The following is an 18,783-nucleotide window of genomic DNA, read 5'->3' on the forward strand; positions in this document are numbered from 1 at the left end:
GCCTACAGCATGGCCTATTTTTAACTATTGTCTGTTTCAAAACTATCACTGATTGTCCTATATTTTCAACGAACACTATTTGTGTTCATTTACACAGTTAACAACAGACAACTTTTGCTGAATAATGATTATAAATTTTGACATTGGCTTTTTTATATTGTCATTTTGTGTTATCCAAACTAAGGAGCATGGAACACTATTTATATTTATCTCATATGCACAATCTAAATTTTCCTGAAACAGACTATAATAGGGAGTGTTTGTTGTCTAGAACTTACAAAATGTCGGATTCATTACCTGTTGTTGTTTCTGTGAATATTAGCGTCAGAAGTGGTTGTTTTAATGTTTGCTGCGCAGACTTATGTGCCGTCATGCAGACCAGTAAATACTAAAAATGCGCTCATTACTACAGTTTTTTATTTTTTTTAATTAAAATAACTTTCAGTAATAACACGTTTATTGTTCCATTGTACTGTGGCGGTGATTTTAACACAAATGCTTAGGTGCGCAGAGTTAGGTGTCACCAGTGTATTCAGGGAAAACGTAGACAAACGTAGATCAGATTGTGGCGACCGTAGTTTATAGATGAGTAGAGTCATTCTCCCCCCCGGAAAATAATATATTGAGAAAAAAGAATATTTGCTTGCGCAGGGAGGGGTTTCGAACTCCTCCCCTTGCCTGATTGAACTGTATAATACTTTATTTTGAAAACATATTAGCGTAAAGCAATCTTTAAAAAACAAACATGAAAAAGTAGGACGTGTCTAATTTTGGTGGTGGTGATGGAGGGTGTGTGTGTGTGTGTGTGTGTGTGTGTGTGTGTGTGTGTGTGTGTTGCTAGGACTGAAACTCGGGATAGTCCTTTTAAAATATGCTGAGGTATCGTTATACAAATATTCCTTTTCTTCCCAGTATCTAATATCGACCGTATGACTATACTGCTTCACTGCCAACACCAGGGTTGGGTGTTTTGTTTTGTTTAACGACACTACTTGTGCACATTGATTTATTAATCATCGGCTATTGGATGTCAAACATTCGGTAATTCTGACATTGTCTCAGAGAGTAGTAGCAAGGGATATTTTATATGCACCATCCCACAGCAAGGATAGTACCTACCACCTTTGATATACCAGTTGTGGTGGACTGGCTGTAACGGAAAAATAGTCCAATGAGTCCACTAACGGGAGTCGATCCTAAACCGACCGCGCATCAAACAAGCGCTTTATCACCCCTGGATTGTATGGTATGATAATGGCAACTTAAAAGTCTACAATTACCATAAACACCGACTGTGATACAGCTATATTTCAACAACAAAGCAAAACTGTGTAATATCAAGCTCTGTTTATTCGCGACAATAAGGCACTAATAAATTGCATAGTAGTCCGACATAAAAACATGTATAAGTAGTATTACTAAAAGAACAAAAAGAATCAGATACGTATAGGTTAACAAAATAAAGATCCCTCTGTCTGTTTCCTCTCCCTCTCTCTCTCTCTCTCTCTCTCTCTCTCTCTCTCTCTCTCTCTCTCTCTCTCTCTCTCTCTCTCTCCACACACTCACATTCTATAATATTTCTGGATATATTATCTGTACATGATCTACACTATGTATATATTATTGACTGACGTAGTACATATGTAAGTATATTTAAAGACAGTAATTACACAGTAGGAAGTAGGATAACGTGATAATAAACAGTCGTGTGTAGGTAATATCACATGTGCAACGTTAGTACAGGTGACCTTTGAATAGAACATTAAAATATCAATAATCCTCTCTATAGACGAATTATTGCTATGAAATATATTTTACGATTCTAGAGCAATTTCTGTCCCCCAGCCCCGATACTTCCCCAGTCTATCCCCAACCCCAAGGTCATTTGCACTGCCAAAACTACAATAAACGCATTACACTGTATATGAAATGATCGGAGCGTAATAACAATTGGACAAAACGCTGAAGTTCAAGTGCTAATGGGAGACATTTGGAACTTTTAACAGACGTGGACAAAATGTTCACAATTAACATGGACAAAATGTTCACAATTAACATGGACAAAATGTTCAAAATTAATAGACGTGGGCAAAATGTTCAAAATTAACAGTCGTGGACAAAATGTTTAAAATTACCCATTTTATAATATCGTCCTGTTCAGACTACAAGGCTATAATAAACAACGATTATTTTAGGTGTAGATTATACGAAATGTATTAAATGACATCGCCTACGTAAGCTATTTAATTCCCACCCCTTCCCTGTAAAAACGATCGCACACTACAAGTTCGTATGATGAACAAAAATATATTAATTATTAGAAATGTGTATATGAGAATGTCAATATGCGTAAGATACAAGTCATTTAAAACTTTACCAAAAAGAGGGCATATAGGTATTGTATGTCACTATTATCACTTGATTATCGGTTACTAGTCAGATAGTATATGTCACAATTATCATATTTAATTAGTGGTTACTAGTCAGATAGTATATGTCACAATTATTATATTTAATTAGCGGTTACTAGTCAGATAGTATATGTCACAATTATTATATTTAATTACTGGTTACTAGTCAGATAGTATATGTCACAATTATTATATTTAATTACTGGTTACTAGTCAGATAGTACATGTCACCATTATAAGTTTCTTTCTTGTTTGATTGGCTGCTGTTAGCTACTTTTTCGTAAGGAACCAATCAGTTGCTCCTCTCAAGTAAGTAACCAATCAGATTTGCCATCTGCCAAAAAGTTATTATGATCAATCGCATTTGTTCGTTTGCTAAAGGAAAGCAAAGCAGCCAATCAAACTTGTTCGTCTGCCTCCACCTTGGGGTTGACTTCCATGGCTTCGAGGTCGAGCTTGATGTCTCCTATGGCGTTGTCGTACATGGGGTTGGTAAAGGCGTTGTTGTCCTCGTTGTCGCGCACCTCGGGCGAGTAGGCGACGCTGTCCTTGTTCATCATCACGGATCCCGAGGCCCCCGAAAAGCTGCTGCTGCCGCCGCTCACGAGGCTGCTCGTGTCGTCCATGCCCAAGTTGCGCCTGCGCACCAGGATGAGCACGCACGCCAGCACGAGGAGGATGACGACGATGGGGATGATGGTGGCGGGAATGAGCACGCTCTCGTCCACGCTGCCTGATGAGCGGCCGCTTTCGCCAGGAACTGCTGTCATCGTCTCCGACGTGGCCGGTTTCGGAGTCGTTATTACCGGTCTTTGAGTGGGAGTTGTTTTAGGTGCTGGTCTGGGAGTTGTCACTAGTTTGACTGTTGTCGTAGTTATCGGTTCTTGCTTGTCTGAAAGTGGTAACACATTCATTATAACGATTATTGTAATTTGTATACAAATTGTCAGACTAAGCCAACTGAAAAAGCTGATTTAAAATAGCAGATGTATGAAAAGGATGGCCACAAGAAACAAAGGTAGGTGGATTTTCACCACATTGTAAAAGAGTACATTGGAATTCTATATTGTAAACAGCAATGTATAATACTCTTATTTATCTCATAACTTACCAATAATGTCCATTTCATAAATTCATTTGTGTCAATTGTGATAACGTCATATTACCATGAAGGCAATTTGGAAGTGATTTGCTAAATTTATACATACACACATATGAATGATATGATATCCTGTTGAAACACAGAAGCTTATCAAAGTGTAGTTCATCAAGATAAATCTCGGCGGATCTCGACGTCTCTCTTGCTGACGGCTAAATATTTGTTCAATGCCAAATCTTGATAAAATCTTCTCTTTTTACCCCTTCTTTTACATACGTTTCAGGTAAATTATATATCCTTTTTATTTTACTTATTTTATTATTACTTAATTTGTTTTCCTTCTATGTGGCACTGGTCAGCTCGTCTTGCGTTAGCGCTGCCGAGGAACTATTGGTGCTCGATCACGTGGTATGAAACAAGCAGTTTGATTGAAAGAGACCGACCTCGGTGGTGTCGTGGTTAAGCCATCGGACATAAGGCTGGTAGGTACAGGGTTCGCAGCTCGGTACCGGCGCTCCCACCCAGAGTGAGTTTTAACGACTCAGTGGGTAGGTGTAAGACCACCTACACCCTCTTCTCTCACTAACCACTAACAACTACCCCACTGTCCTGGTCAGACAGCACAGACAGCTGATGTGTGTGTGCCCAGGACGGCGTTCTTGAACCTTAATAAGATATATGCACAAAAATAAGTTAAACGGAAAGGAAGGATTGAAACAGATATATAGATGTATAATAAATGACTTGTCCCAGTCTGGATTGTACAACAGAGTTTAACATTTCTCTACGTGACCTCCCGCGCAACGATGGGCGGGACGTAGCCCAGTGGTAAAGCGTTCGCTTGATACGCGGTTGGTCTAGGATCGATCCCCGTCGGTGGACCCATTGGGCTATTTCTCGTTCCAGCCACAACTGGCGTAACAAAGGCCGTGGTAGGTACTATCCTGTCTGTGGGATAAAAGATCCCTTGCTGCTACTCAAAAAGAGTTGGCCATGAAATGGCGACAGCGGGTTTCCTCTCTCAATATCTGTGTGGTCCTTAACCATATGTCTGACGCCACATAGCCGTAAATAAAATGTGTTGAGTGCGTCGTTAAATACATTCCTTCCATCCCGCGTAACACGCCTCATGCGTGTGGTTAGCCTGTTTACACGTATAAGTTGATAGATTTCCATGTAGTAAATGTACATGTAATTAACAGTGACGTAATATACATTAAGCTAATGTCTTAAAGAACATTATGAAATTAAAAAAAAAATTCTTTCTTCATAGATTTATATGAAATCATTAATTCAAAGCAGAGCCCAATTTCACAAAACATCGTAAGCCTAGTTTTGCACGTATGCGTAAATCTACGACTAAATCACAATTCGTATTACTATTATAATACAACATAGTTTAAAGTACACATATTCCATGCTCGTTTGTCCTTAAAATGCTCTATCTTCTGTAATGATATAATTTCCTGCGTGAAATAGATGTCAAACACATGTAAATGGATGTCCGGTATAACTGCTATTCGCAGACGTAAACTTACGATGTTTAGTGAAATAGGTTCCAGGCATATACGATTTTCCTTGAATCAACTAAAGTATTGTCAGGAAATAGAATAAAAATTATTTTCGTCGATTATTTCTTACATATTAAACAGACAAGTAAATATTATGTAAATATATATTTAATGATAGTGTACCTAATTTAGCATTTACTTGTTTGGGCTCTCATTGATGTACAAGGTGGTGTTTACTCTTCAAATTAAAATAAAGATGTCGGTAAACGGGTGATTTCTGCACTTTATTGGAACAGACTATAATAAATTTTGATCAACATGTGTCAATTTCATTGCTGTTACAATATATGAGGGACTGTTTCTGATGACAGGTTACCCCTATTCCTCTCAAAAACTAAATATTTGTAGACATTTATAAGTAACTTTTAAGCAAAACTGTCAGGAACCATTCTGAGTTTGTGATCTATTATACCGGTATTAAAGGTGCTATCTCAAAGTTGCATAATGACAGCTATTACAAATCAAGTTTTTATTACATTTTGCTTTAACCTTTAAAGACTACACCTTTAACTATATGAATTATATAAATGATTATAGGAAAAAAAAATATACTAGTAGAAAATACATTTTTATTGGAGAATCTTTATCACAAACAGATGCTCACATATAACTATGATATAGCACCTTTAAGTTGTTGCAAGATTGTGTAAATTTCTAATGTACTAATATTGAATATATATTCACTAAATATGCTGGTCATAATTAATAATTTATGCTGCGACTCAAAATAATCAGTTAACTTAAAGTTATAAATTAAAAGTTTGTTTAAGGGTAAATGAAATTGACACATATCATCAAAATGTGTTATAGTCTGTTCCAATAAAGGTCACAAATCTCCTATTTACTGACAACTTTATTTTAATTTCAAGAGTAAACACCACCTTGTACATCAATGAGAGCCAAAACAAGTAAATGCTAAATTAGGTAGAATATCATTAAATAGGTATTTACGAAATATTTACTTGTCAGTTTAATATGAAAGAAATAATTGACGAAAATCATTTTTATTCTATTTCCGACACTACTTTAGTCCAAGATTTGAAATAAAAGAAATGTACATATACACACGTATTTAAGAATACTGTACATACAAATGTAATACCACACGTCAACGTGAGAAAAATAAAATTCTTAAAACTGGGGGTTTTTTGGGGGGTTTTTGGGAGGAGGTATTTTTTCTTAACTGTACGTCGTCGAGGTACGCGCCTCACACACGTTTCGCGGACTTTTTGCGAAGAGAAATCTAAAGCTAGCCATCCATTGATACGTGATCTGTGAACCGTGTTCGCGTCCGCATCCGTGTCTGTGTATGCGTGAACTGAACATTCATAAATACGTGTTAAAATACGCGAAAACACTCTTTTACTCCCTGGATTGTGTAAAATATGAACACCCTCCCCCCCCCCCCCCCCCCCACACACCCACAATGTCCCACTGTCATTGATGTTATCGAGGTCATGCCAAGCTTCAAAATAACTCATCCGTGTCAGTGAAATATCGCCCACAGAGCGATTCTTCGCGGACATCGACACGGACACGGAGTTTCGCAACGTCTTCCCTATGTAGCGACTCGTATGACGGCCATTCTGCAGAACGCCACGGCTGTTCGCGTTTAGTCTCTACCTACTAGACCTTCGTTCAATATTTTATGTTAAAATTACCTTTTTTTCTATATTATTAAATAGTCCGATTCTCTGTCCTTTCTCTCATGTATTTTTGGACTGTCCTTCTAAAATGCTCCAAATTATATAAATATTCAACCGAGCAGTCAATTCCTTTTTATTTTTGGTTAGTTAAATTTTAAATCTTTTTCACTAATTGCTATTCCTAAATTCTGTCCACTTCCAACTCACCCCCCCCCCCCCACTCTTCTGTCCCGGACCCAGTCACTGGCTAAGTCAGAGATCGTGCCCGGGAGAGACGTGCTTGGACTAGTGGTGTTCCGATGATCGATTATAATGGAAGATTGATCGGTTGGGGCTCTAGCGATGTGATGATCGATTATAATCGAAGACAGATCGGTTGGGAGTCTAGCGATGTGATGATCGATTATAATCGAAGATAGATCGGTTGGGAGTCTAGCGATGTGATGATCGATTATAATGGAAGATTGATCGGTTGGGAGTCTAGCGATGTGATGATCGATTATAATCGAAGATTGATCGGTTGGGGCTCTAGCGATGTGATGATCGATTATAATCGAAGATAGATCGGTCTGGACTCTAGCGATGTGATGATCGATTATAATCGAAGACTGATCGGTCGGGACTCTAGCGATGTGATGATCGATTATAATCGAAGACTGATCGGTTGGGAGTCTAGCGATGTGATGATCGATTATAATCGAAGATAGATCGGTTGGGAGTCTAGCGATGTGATGATCGATTATAATCGAAGACTGATCGGTCGGGAGTCTAGCGATGTGATGATCGATTATAATCGAAGACTGATCGGTCGGGACTCTAGCGATGTGATGATCGATTATAATCGAAGATAGATCGGTCGGGACTCTAGCGATGTGATGATCGATTATAATCGAAGATAGATCGGTCGGGACTCTAGCGATGTGATGATCGATTATAATCGAAGACAGATCGGTCGGGACTCTAGCGATGTGATGATCGATTATAATCGAAGATTGATCGGTTGGGAGTCTAGCGATGTGATGATCGATTATAATCGAAGATAGATCGGTTGGGAGTCTAGCGATGTGATGATCGATTATAATCGAAGATTGATCGGTTGGGAGTCTAGCGATGTGATGATCGATTATAATCGAAGATAGATCGGTTGGGACTCTAGCGATGTGATGATCGATTATAATCGAAGATTGATCGGTCGGGACTCTAGCGATGTGATGATCGATTATAATCGAAGATAGATCGGTCGGGACTCTAGCGATGTGATGATCGATTATAATCGAAGATAGATCGGTCGGGACTCTAGCGATGTGATGATCGATTATAATCGAAGATAGATCGGTCGGGAGTCTAGCGATGTGATGATCGATTATAATCGAAGATAGATCGGTCGGGAGTCTAGCGATGTGATGATCGATTATAATCGAAGATAGATCGGCTGGGAGTCTAGCGATGTGATGATCGATTATAATCGAAGATAGATCGGCTGGGAGTCTAGCGATGTGATGATCGATTATAATGGAAGATTGATCGGTTGGGAGTCTAGCGATGTGATGATCGATTATAATCGAAGATAGATCGGTTGGGAGTCTAGCGATGTGATGATCGATTATAATCGAAGATAGATCGGTTGGGACTCTAGCGATGTGATGATCGATTATAATCGAAGATTGATCGGTCGGGAGTCTAGCGATGTGATGATCGATTATAATCGAAGATAGATCGGTCGGGATTCTAGCGATGTGATGATCGATTATAATCGAAGATTGATCGGTTGGGGCTCTAGCGATGTGATGATCGATTATAATCGAAGATTGATCGGTTGGGAGTCTAGCGATGTGATGATCGATTATAATCGAAGACTGATCGGTCGGGAGTCTAGCGATGTGATGATCGATTATAATCGAAGACGGATCGGTCGGGACTCTAGCGATGTGATGATCGATTATAATCGAAGACGGATCGGCCGGGACTCTAGCGATGTGATGATCGATTATAATCGAAGACGGATCGGCCGGGACTCTAGCGATGTGATGATCGATTATAATCGAAGACGGATCGGTCGGGAGTCTAGCGATGTGATGATCGATTATAATCGAAGATGGATCGGTCGGGAGTCTAGCGATGTGATGATCGATTATAATCGAAGATAGATCGGTCGGGAGTCTAGCGATGTGATGATCGATTATAATCGAAGATAGATCGGTCGGGACTCTAGCGATGTGATGATCGATTATAATCGAAGATAGATCGGTCGGGACTCTAGCGATGTGATGATCGATTATAATCGAAGATAGATCGGCCGGGAGTCTAGCGATGTGATGATCGATTATAATCGAAGATAGATCGGTCGGGACTCTAGCGATGTGATGATCGATTATAATCGAAGATTGATCGGTTGGCACTCTAGCGATGTGATGATCGATTATAATCGAAGATTGATCGGTTGGGACTCTAGCGATGTGATGATCGATTATAATCGAAGACAGATCGGTCGGGACTCTAGTGATGTGATGATCGATTATAATCGAAGACAGATCGGTCGGGACTCTAGCGATGTGATGATAGATTATAATCGAAGATTGATCGGTTGGGAGTCTAGCGATGTGATGATCGATTATAATCGAAGATTGATCGGTTGGGGCTCTAGCGATGTGATGATCGATTATAATCGAAGATTGATCGGTCGGGACTCTAGCGATGTGATGATCGATTATAATCGAAGATTGATCGGTCGGGACTCTAGCGATGTGATGATCGATTATAATCGAAGATTGATCGGTCGGGACTCTAGCGATGTGATGATCGATTATAATCGAAGATTGATCGGTCGGGACTCTAGCGATGTGATGATCGATTATAATCGAAGATTGATCGGTCGGGACTCTAGCGATGTGATGATCGATTATAATCGAAGACAGATCGGTCGGGAGTCTAGCGATGTGATGATCGATTATAATCGAAGACTGATCGGTCGGGACTCTAGCGATGTGATGATCGATTATAATCGAAGATAGATCGGTTGGGAGTCTAGCGATGTGATGATCGATCATAATGGAAGATTGATCGGTTGGGAGTCTAGCGATGTGATGATCGATTATAATCGAAGATAGATCGGTTGGGAGTCTAGCGATGTGATGATCGATTATAATCGAAGATAGATCGGTTGGGAGTCTAGCGATGTGATGATCGATTATAATGGAAGATTGATCGGTTGGGACTCTAGCGATGTGATGATCGATTATAATCGAAGATAGATCGGTTGGGAGTCTAGCGATGTGATGATCGATTATAATCGAAGATTGATCGGTCGGGAGTCTAGCGATGTGATGATCGATTATAATCGAAGATAGATCGGTCGGGACTCTAGCGATGTGATGATCGATTATAATCGAAGATTGATCGGTCGGGAGTCTAGCGATGTGATGATCGATTATAATCGAAGATTGATCGGTTGGGGCTCTAGCGATGTGATGATCGATTATAATCGAAGATTGATCGGTTGGGGCTCTAGCGATGTGATGATGGATTATAATCGAAGATTGATCGGTTGGGGCTCTAGCGATGTGATGATCGATTATAATCGAAGATAGATCGGTTGGGAGTCTAGCGATGTGATGATCGATTATAATCGAAGATTGATCGGTCGGGACTCTAGCGAAGTGATGATCGATTATAATCGAAGATTGATCGGTCGGGACTCTAGCGATGTGATGATCGATTATAATCGAAGATTGATCGGTCGGGACTTTAGCGATGTGATGATCGATTATAATCGAAGATAGATCGGTCGGGACTTACCGATGTGATGATCGATTTTGAAATTAATAATCGATTGTAGCAGAAAATGTTAACCGCAATAAATATTTTGTTGCTCGTTGTCAGAATTTGTATTGATCAAATCCAGTATTATTGGGCCATTATTGTGTACATTTCTTGATTTCTAGCCTGTTGAGGCTATGCCGCCATGTACTGGTAAATCTGTGTGTTCACTGACATTTATTTATTTTTGCATTTGTCATATACAATAAAACAAATAGTGAGATACTTTTTTATTATTATTAAAAATAAATCAAAATATATGTTACATTCAAAAAATCTTATCATTCATTCACAATTGGGACCAAGAAAATATATATTATTAGGCCTATCTAAGTACGAAACAAAAACTGGCTTGATTAAAGAGCGGTGCGAAACCACATACGGTGGCAGCGAACTATATCAAAACATGTCGAGCCCAATAAAATCGAAAAGCGGATAAATTGTCCATGGAAGATTCGTTTACTAAAATAAGTTATGAACTACCTTATACTCATCGTGAGTACCCAGCCCCAACCATATGTGCAAATATCATAGCTTTTAAACGGAGATTTACCTACACGTAAACACAAACCCAAATCCCAGCATATTTCATGTCTGAAGTATAGCTATTTTTACTTTAAGCAATTTTCTATGTTTTCCCTTGCATTTTGTTTCAGTTATATAACAAACTACTTACACAAAGTATCACTATAGAATGCTTAAATGTAGCTTTTCAGTTGCTTATGGATATGGAATTATATTTGAAGTCTACAATGTTCTACATAGTCTTTGCTATATTGTTCCCAAAAATATTCTACAAAACAGCAACAAAATTCACATCTCATGTAAAAGATATTTGTTTGGAAAATGTAAGAACATTTAAAAGTAAAATTACTACTTCAGACATTTTAGATTATCATGATGATGAAATATTTACATGTACATATATTTTTAAAATAGGTACATAGTTCCGAATTTGTCCGATCCTCTCCAAGTTCCTACACATTCTAAACGATTGTATAATCGAAAGTCGATCGATTAGTGCTAACCGATTACAACCGATGATCGATGATGAAACTGCAACCGATTCCCAACACTAGTTTGAACCTTAATTGGATATAAGCACGTTAATATGTTATCCAATCCACTTTCTCTCGGATGCGGACGACGATCACGTATGAATGGATTGCTAGCTTTAAGCTTTTTAATATTACCTTGACAAATAACGCCAGCATCTTCGTTGTGTTGACAGTTGCTCTCTCCGAAGCCCGCGTGCGGACACTGGTTAATGCTAGACTCATTCCCGAAACAGTTCACATCATCCAGCCATATAGGGCCAGACCCGGGGAAAAAGGCCGCCAATTTGACCGCCTTCCCTCCCTGCTTGTACCCGAGCTGCTGGCAAACCACGCTAGCATCTGTGTTGTCCCATAGGTCATCGCAAACGGTGCCCCACTTGTCTGGCCCCTGTAAAAATACCTCCAGTCTTCCTTCGTTCGCAGTTTGTCCATCTACAATTCTAACTTCTGTGATAGCTGAAAACAAAAGGGAAAGAAATTTTTGCTTTTATGATCGACTGTTTTCCCGTCCCAATCGGAACCTCACGACTGGTATATCAAAGGCCATGGTATTTGCTGCCCTGTTTCTAGTAAAGTACATATAAAAAGATCCCTAGCAGCTATTAAATGGACAAAAATGCACATATGTCGCAGATATTTTGTCATGTGTGTGTAATTTGGATTATATTACTATTAGGACTTGGGGCTTAATTTGAGCATGCATTTATAGCAGCTGGTTATACCCAATATATCCCCAGAAATCTGTTTAGATATCGGTGATGTGTCAATACGGAATATGAATCACACAAGAAACATCAATACCGGTATTGAACTTGAAATTTCAGTACAGCCCAGCTCTAATAAAATTATGAGAGAGAGAGAGAGAGAGAGAGAGAGAGAGAGAGAGAGAGAGAGAGAGAGAGAGAGAGAGAGAGAGAGAGAGAGAGAGAGAGAGAGAGAGAGAGAGAGTGTGTGTGTGTGTGTGTGTGTGTGTTTGAGTCAGATAATCTGACAACATACTTCCAAGACAAATACTTACCGATAGGTTTATTGAAGCATTGCACGGTCATGAGATAGCCCGTCTGACAGCGGGTGTTGTAGTTCTTGGTACTGTAGATCCTGTCGTATCCGTCGTTTATGCACTCCGTCAACATGGTCTCTTGGCCGATGCAGTAAATGTAGTAAAACATCATCTTGGACGATTCGCGGTAGGGTGCCAGGTACGGCGTCGATGGTACGAACATTCCACTAGAGTAGCCAGCGGATTTACACGCCACGACGGCGTTCTCCGGACGTCTGAGTAGGTCACAGACGGGCCCCCAGCGACCGTTCACCCTTATTTCTACCGCCCCGGTGCCGCTGCCAGATCCAACTTGATACTTAACACCTGACATAAATATTATATGAGTAGCTATTGCATACCATTTATGTTACATCTAAGGACAAAAACAAGTGATACATTCACCTCTATGGGTTCAGACTGATGAAATATTATGTATGTACTCTTTTTGCCTATATATTAATAAAACAAAAATTAAAAATTCGAAGAACAAAAATAATTATCCACTGAAAAAGTACAATAGGCCCTATTACAATATTTTGTGTAAGGTCACACAATTCCATTGTTTAGGCCTAACGAGCGAATGCCAGTACAGGGCTGTACCTAGCATGAGGAGCAGTTTCAAATATGTGCCCCTAACATGTTTACTATCACAACTTACAAGCAGACTAGTGTAAGTAGACGTATACGTTTTGAGTCCATCAATTCTATGCTAATTCTCCATGATCATTTAAAGGCACGTTCTAGCGTTCAGTTTGTAAAGTATTTATGACTAATGGTGCATTTCTGTGAAGGTCAATGTTAGTAACATCTACACATCCGATTAACATTAATATTTAACACTATCTTAGCGCGTCAGTTAACAGTTTCCAAGACCAGAGTTTTTTCTCTTTAACTCGCGAATACAATAAATATTAAATCGTCGAGAAACGTGAAATGACGATACATATAGACAGATATCTAAGCATGTTCACAAATACATTAAAAAGACATAATGATTCGACTAAACGTTATTTCGTTGGGCGGAATAATTTATTTGTTGTTACTATTAATATTGTTATTATATACCAGATAAAATGTTAATAATGAAAGCTGTTAAAAATCGATTCTTTTTATTTCTGTTCCTTTTCAGTATATTTTACTTTTTTATTTATTTAATTAATGAAAAATTGCAGTCATCCATATTGTAAAATTTATTATCTCGCCTTCATGTAAAATACTCGAATTTCGTTGGTTATTTAGCCTTGGAAAAAAACCCTTATGCCCCGCGTGGGCGGAGTCAAATCTCTTATACCCAAACCTGTAACATCGGACTGTTGTTATTGTATCAATGCGCCATGCAAAAATTCGTCTGTTACCAACGTAAATAAAACATGGCTGTCAAACGATTTGTCAACCACTCGGAAAATGAAATTGAAATTGAAGAAAAGTGAGTATTTTAATGTGGCGAAGCATTGTAATAATACAGCTAATTTTGAATTTGAATGACGTCAGTATTCCAACGACGTCATTACAATAAATCTCCTTACAATAACACTAAACTGGGTACATGATGTTGCTATTTATGTTTTTGGGCCCTGTTCAACGAAATAATTTTTACAACTGGGCCCTGTTCCACGAAAGAATTTTTACAACTGAGTTTTACAACTGGCACCGTAAACTTTACAGCCGTTCCACAAAGCAACCTTACGGTAGTCGTAAGTGCCCCTTTAATGATTAATATATTCTTTGCAACGAAGTACGAATTAGTTAAATAATAAATTGGTTACCGACTTTTCGGAACATCTTGGATGTATTCTTTGGTATCGGACATCCATGAAGTCAGTTTGTATGCCGAATGCATAAGACATGAAAGTTATCTCCCGTATTTTCGTGTGAAAGTCGTATGGCCTAGAATGTTTTTCATGAAAAGCCGAGTTTCATAAAAGGTATTTGGTATTACACAATAAGTTAGTATCTTTCTTAGAAAATTATCAAATCATCATCTAACTGCCATTTGACATCTACGTTAGTGGCTTATAAATGCCTCGTACCTATTGAACATTTTCACAGTAATTTACGACGATAGTAAGCTAAGCCACGTCGTGGAACGGGCTGGCGATCGTAGACAAAAATTAAGATCGCGATGGTAGGTATTTAAAGTCCAGACTCAATCTTTAATGACGTCACACGCATACAATTTGTATGGCGTTGTCATGACATTTCTGTCTCAGATTCTATTAGAGTCTTGAGTCTAGACACTAAAAGTTTTATAAGCACCAGGCCTGGATGTGTTTGAAGAAAATCTTATAATTAAACATGTCGGCAAGATACATTCGTTGTAGAAGCATCACGAGGGGTTTATGGATTTTTATAACCTCTATATGCTCTTGTAACCCGAGCCGAAGTCGAGGGATCCAAGAGCATACAGAGGGTATAAAAATCCATAAACCCCTTGTGATGCTTCTAGAAACACTTATAATATGTTTGTAATTAAGAGTGGGCCTCGAAAGTTGGACAATTTGTGCCCAATGCTACACTAGTTAATGTTCCTTTAATCGATAATTGATCGGTTTAGCTCTACCGATGTGATGACCGATTATAAAAAATACACAATCAGTTGTGGGGGAAAATGTTAACTAATTGTGCCTTCAATTTAGAAAATGGAATTGATGTAAATATGTTGGTGCTGAGGTTTATTGTCACCGAAACGTGTACACACAGAGCAGGCACATTACAAAGTACATTCTGATGAATATGATAATATGTTCATATTCATTATAATTCAAATTCTTCTTATGTTCTAACAGATTGTGTAATCGAACGTTGATCCGTTGGTGCAGATGGACTATAACAGATGATCGATGATGAAATTTAACCGATTTCCAACGCTAACATATACATTATATGCAATAAATATGTTTTCAATCCATCAACTCACCAGTGTCATTGTAGCACAGGACGCCAGCATATAAAATATGTTTTCAATCCATCAACTCACCTGTGTCATTGTAGCACAAAACGCCAGCATATAAAATATGTTTCCAATCCATCAACTCACCTGTGTCATTGTAGCACAAGACGCCAGCATATAAAATATGTTTCCAATCCATCAACTCACCTGTGTCATTGTAGCACAAGACGCCAGCATATAAAATATGTTTTCAATCCATCAACTCACCTGTGTCATTGTAGCACAAGACGCCAGCTCTTTTAGCCTCGTAATGACAGTCTTTCGTCGACGCCTTGGACGACCATTTGCAGGATTTTAGTGTCTTCTCAGTCCCCGAACAGTGGACATTTGACATGATGATGGGCGGCTCGTTATCTCTTTTCAGTTTGCCTCCATTCAAAAACCCGGATATGTCAAACTCCGTATCCATCGGAACGCCGCCGGCATACCCAATGTGTTTACACACCACTGTGGCCTCCGATGTGCCGAACCCCTTCATGCAGACGCTACCTTTGACTCCATCATTCTCCACCTCCAGCCTCCCGTAAAATGGCTTGGCAGGGTCCTCTGGTATCATCCTCATGTTGAAACCTATATAATAAATCAACAAGAAATATTTTCATTATTCCTAAGAAGTGCCAGACACCAGGCGTAACCTTAACTACCAGCTCTTTAGCTGCCTTTTCAGATATATTTTCATTATTCCTTAGAAGTGCCAGACACCAGGCGTAACCTTAACTACCAGCTCTTTAGCTGCCTTTTCAGATATATTTTCATTATTCCTTAGAAGTGCCAGACACCAGGCGTAACCTTAACTACCAGCTCTTTAGCTGCCTTTTCAGATATATTTTCATTATTCCTTAGAAGTGCCAGACACCAGGCGTAACCTTAACTACCAGCTCTTTAGCTGCCTTTTCAGATATATTTTCATTATTCCTTAGAAGTGCCAGACACCAGGCGTAACCTTAACTACCAGCTCTTTAGCTGCCTTTTCAGATATATTTTCATTATTTAACCATTTAGAGGGAGGGACGTAGCCCAGTGGTAAAGTGATCACCTGATGCCCTGTCGGTCTAGGCTCGATCCCCGTCGGTGGGCCCATTGGTCTATGTCTCGTTCCAGCCAGTGCACCACGACTGATATATCAAAGGCCGTGGTATGTGTTAACCTGTCTGCGGTGGCATGTTGCTTATAAAAATGTCGCGAGTTTCCTCTCTAAAACTCATAATTTCCAAATGTTTGACATCCAAAAGCCGATGATTAATAAATCAATCTGCTCTAGTGGAGTTGTTAAACCAAAAAACCCTTTAACTTTTTGTAAGACCCGCCATACTTTATGCTAAGCTATCGTCTATTTCATTATTTAACCATTTAGATTAAAAAGGTTTTGCCGAAGGCCACGAACGTAACCAAAGGGATTTTTTAGATTCTCCAACGTGAAAAATGAAAAAATGAAATTGATATATAACTGTCGCAAAATTCAGGGGGGGGGGGGGGGGGGGGCGCTGCATCCCCCCTTATATCCGCCACTGTTACTGCTGTTTCACTGGTTTGTGTTACCAAGTATTATTCTAAAAAGATGGCTACAAATTTGCATATACACATAAAAGGGTCAGTATGTGGGAGGTTGGAGTTTTTTGGGGGTAGTGCAATGAGCATATCTAATGGAAGGGGATGAGGGGACGGCCGGATCCCACCGGGAAATACAAAACAAGTGCCCATTTTAGTTAAAAGTGCCATACTTGTCTGCATAGAGAAGACCCTCTGTTACTATTGCCTGATTCTTGTTATAGCACCCACTTATTGTAAGATAGGTTCGCCCCAGGTGGCAGGCTATATATACATTAAAATAAAAGTCGTCTGCAAAATATTTACCTGAAGCGACGAATGGTTGTTTGGAACAGATAACTCCTGCATAAGCTTTGCTTGGGCACGTGGTTGATTTGGTTATTCTACACGCAGTGACGTCAGTCTCGGTTCCAGTGCACGTGAGACTCGAGATTCCCGTTGGATCCTTCATGGGCCCAAAGTTGGAATTTCCAATATCAATGCCTTCACTGAAGCCCAGCTGTGTACACACCACCTAAACAGAAAATATACTTGTAGGTATGGCATAGAATATTATTGTTATAAAATTGTACGGGTCGGGACGTAGCCCAGTGGTAAAGCGTTCGCATGATGCGCGGTCGGTTTAGGATCGATCCCCGTCGATGGGCCCATTAGGTTATTATCGTTCTAGCCAGTTCTCCACTACTTGCGTAACAAGAAAGGCCTTGTCCGGTGTTTAGAATGGATGTTATGGCTATAAAATGACGCAGCAGCATAACTAGTATTGTGAATCGGTTGGAATTTTATCATCGAATTATAATCGATTTGCACAATAGGTTAGATTATATGAACACAAGAAGGATCTGCAATGCAAGCACCATGCACCTGTTGTCGTGTTTACTGAGACAGACCCCATAACTCGTTCAGTTTACCTTTAACAACTAGTTAAGGTCAGGTCAGGTCAGGTCATAGGGCTTATCCTGTGTACAAGAGCCGGCCTTGGCCGGCTCCTCCGTCCAAGACAGAAAAGGTGGGGATGGAAGGAGGAGGGACCGCCTGCACTGGCAGGCGCAAGGGAGCACCAGTAGCCCGACCGTGGTCGGTAACAGGCGGGGGGAGGTTAATTGTGCAATGGAATTTTGAAGGAGCAAAGTATAATGCCAAAGAGAAAAGGGTGCGCAATTTTGATTTAAGGAAATATGGCGCAATAGTTTTTGTATTTAATGAGTTGAGAGTTAATTAGACCTATATGATGCTGGGGTGTCTCCCTCGGTTGCCCGTAGGGCCCTTAAAAAGGGCCTGGCCGCTTCTGGTCGTGGCATGACAACCCGGGGAGACTCATGCAATTGTAACTAGTTAAAATATGTTTCTCTTTATGTACACATGGAAAACAAATCCCAACCCCAAATAAATGTTACGTCAGTTCCATCATCTAAACTGGAGAAAGAATTACATTCCACCACACAATCGATTGTGGATTTCTTTAATCAATCATCAAATCGGCAGATCTTTTATTATAATCGATCACGGGAACATCACTAAGTACAATAATATCTAAGCAAACTGTATGTCACAACTCGACACACTTGATATTTACAACCGTAACCTTCATTCAGAACATGTTAGACCGAACAGTCCAACCTGAATAACATTTTGAATATTA

General features: G+C 39.5%; 1 protein-coding gene and 1 long non-coding RNA gene across 2 annotated transcripts in view; one reads left to right on the plus strand and one right to left on the minus strand.

Annotated features, from left to right (window-relative positions):
• Positions 1-15,649, plus strand: part of LOC121383090 — a 37,406-nt gene extending 21,757 nt beyond the window's left edge. The window contains exons 2-3 of the long non-coding RNA XR_005959256.1: positions 3,870-3,992; positions 15,430-15,649. This is a non-coding gene — a long non-coding RNA (uncharacterized LOC121383090). The remainder of the gene's footprint in view (positions 1-3,869; positions 3,993-15,429) is intronic.
• LOC121383080 (deleted in malignant brain tumors 1 protein-like) overlaps positions 1,333-18,783 on the minus strand; it is a 135,642-nt gene continuing 118,191 nt past the window's right edge. The window contains exons 28-32 of the mRNA XM_041512856.1: positions 17,448-17,655; positions 15,801-16,163; positions 12,620-12,967; positions 11,737-12,057; positions 1,333-3,303 (exon numbers count right to left, since the gene is read on the minus strand). Of these exons, the coding sequence (XP_041368790.1) occupies positions 2,810-3,303; positions 11,737-12,057; positions 12,620-12,967; positions 15,801-16,163; positions 17,448-17,655 (1,734 nt within the window). The 3' untranslated portion in view covers positions 1,333-2,809. The remainder of the gene's footprint in view (positions 3,304-11,736; positions 12,058-12,619; positions 12,968-15,800; positions 16,164-17,447; positions 17,656-18,783) is intronic.

This window comes from Gigantopelta aegis, chromosome 2 (assembly GCF_016097555.1).
Source record: "Gigantopelta aegis isolate Gae_Host chromosome 2, Gae_host_genome, whole genome shotgun sequence".
Taxonomy (NCBI): Eukaryota; Metazoa; Mollusca; class Gastropoda; order Neomphalida; family Peltospiridae; genus Gigantopelta; species Gigantopelta aegis.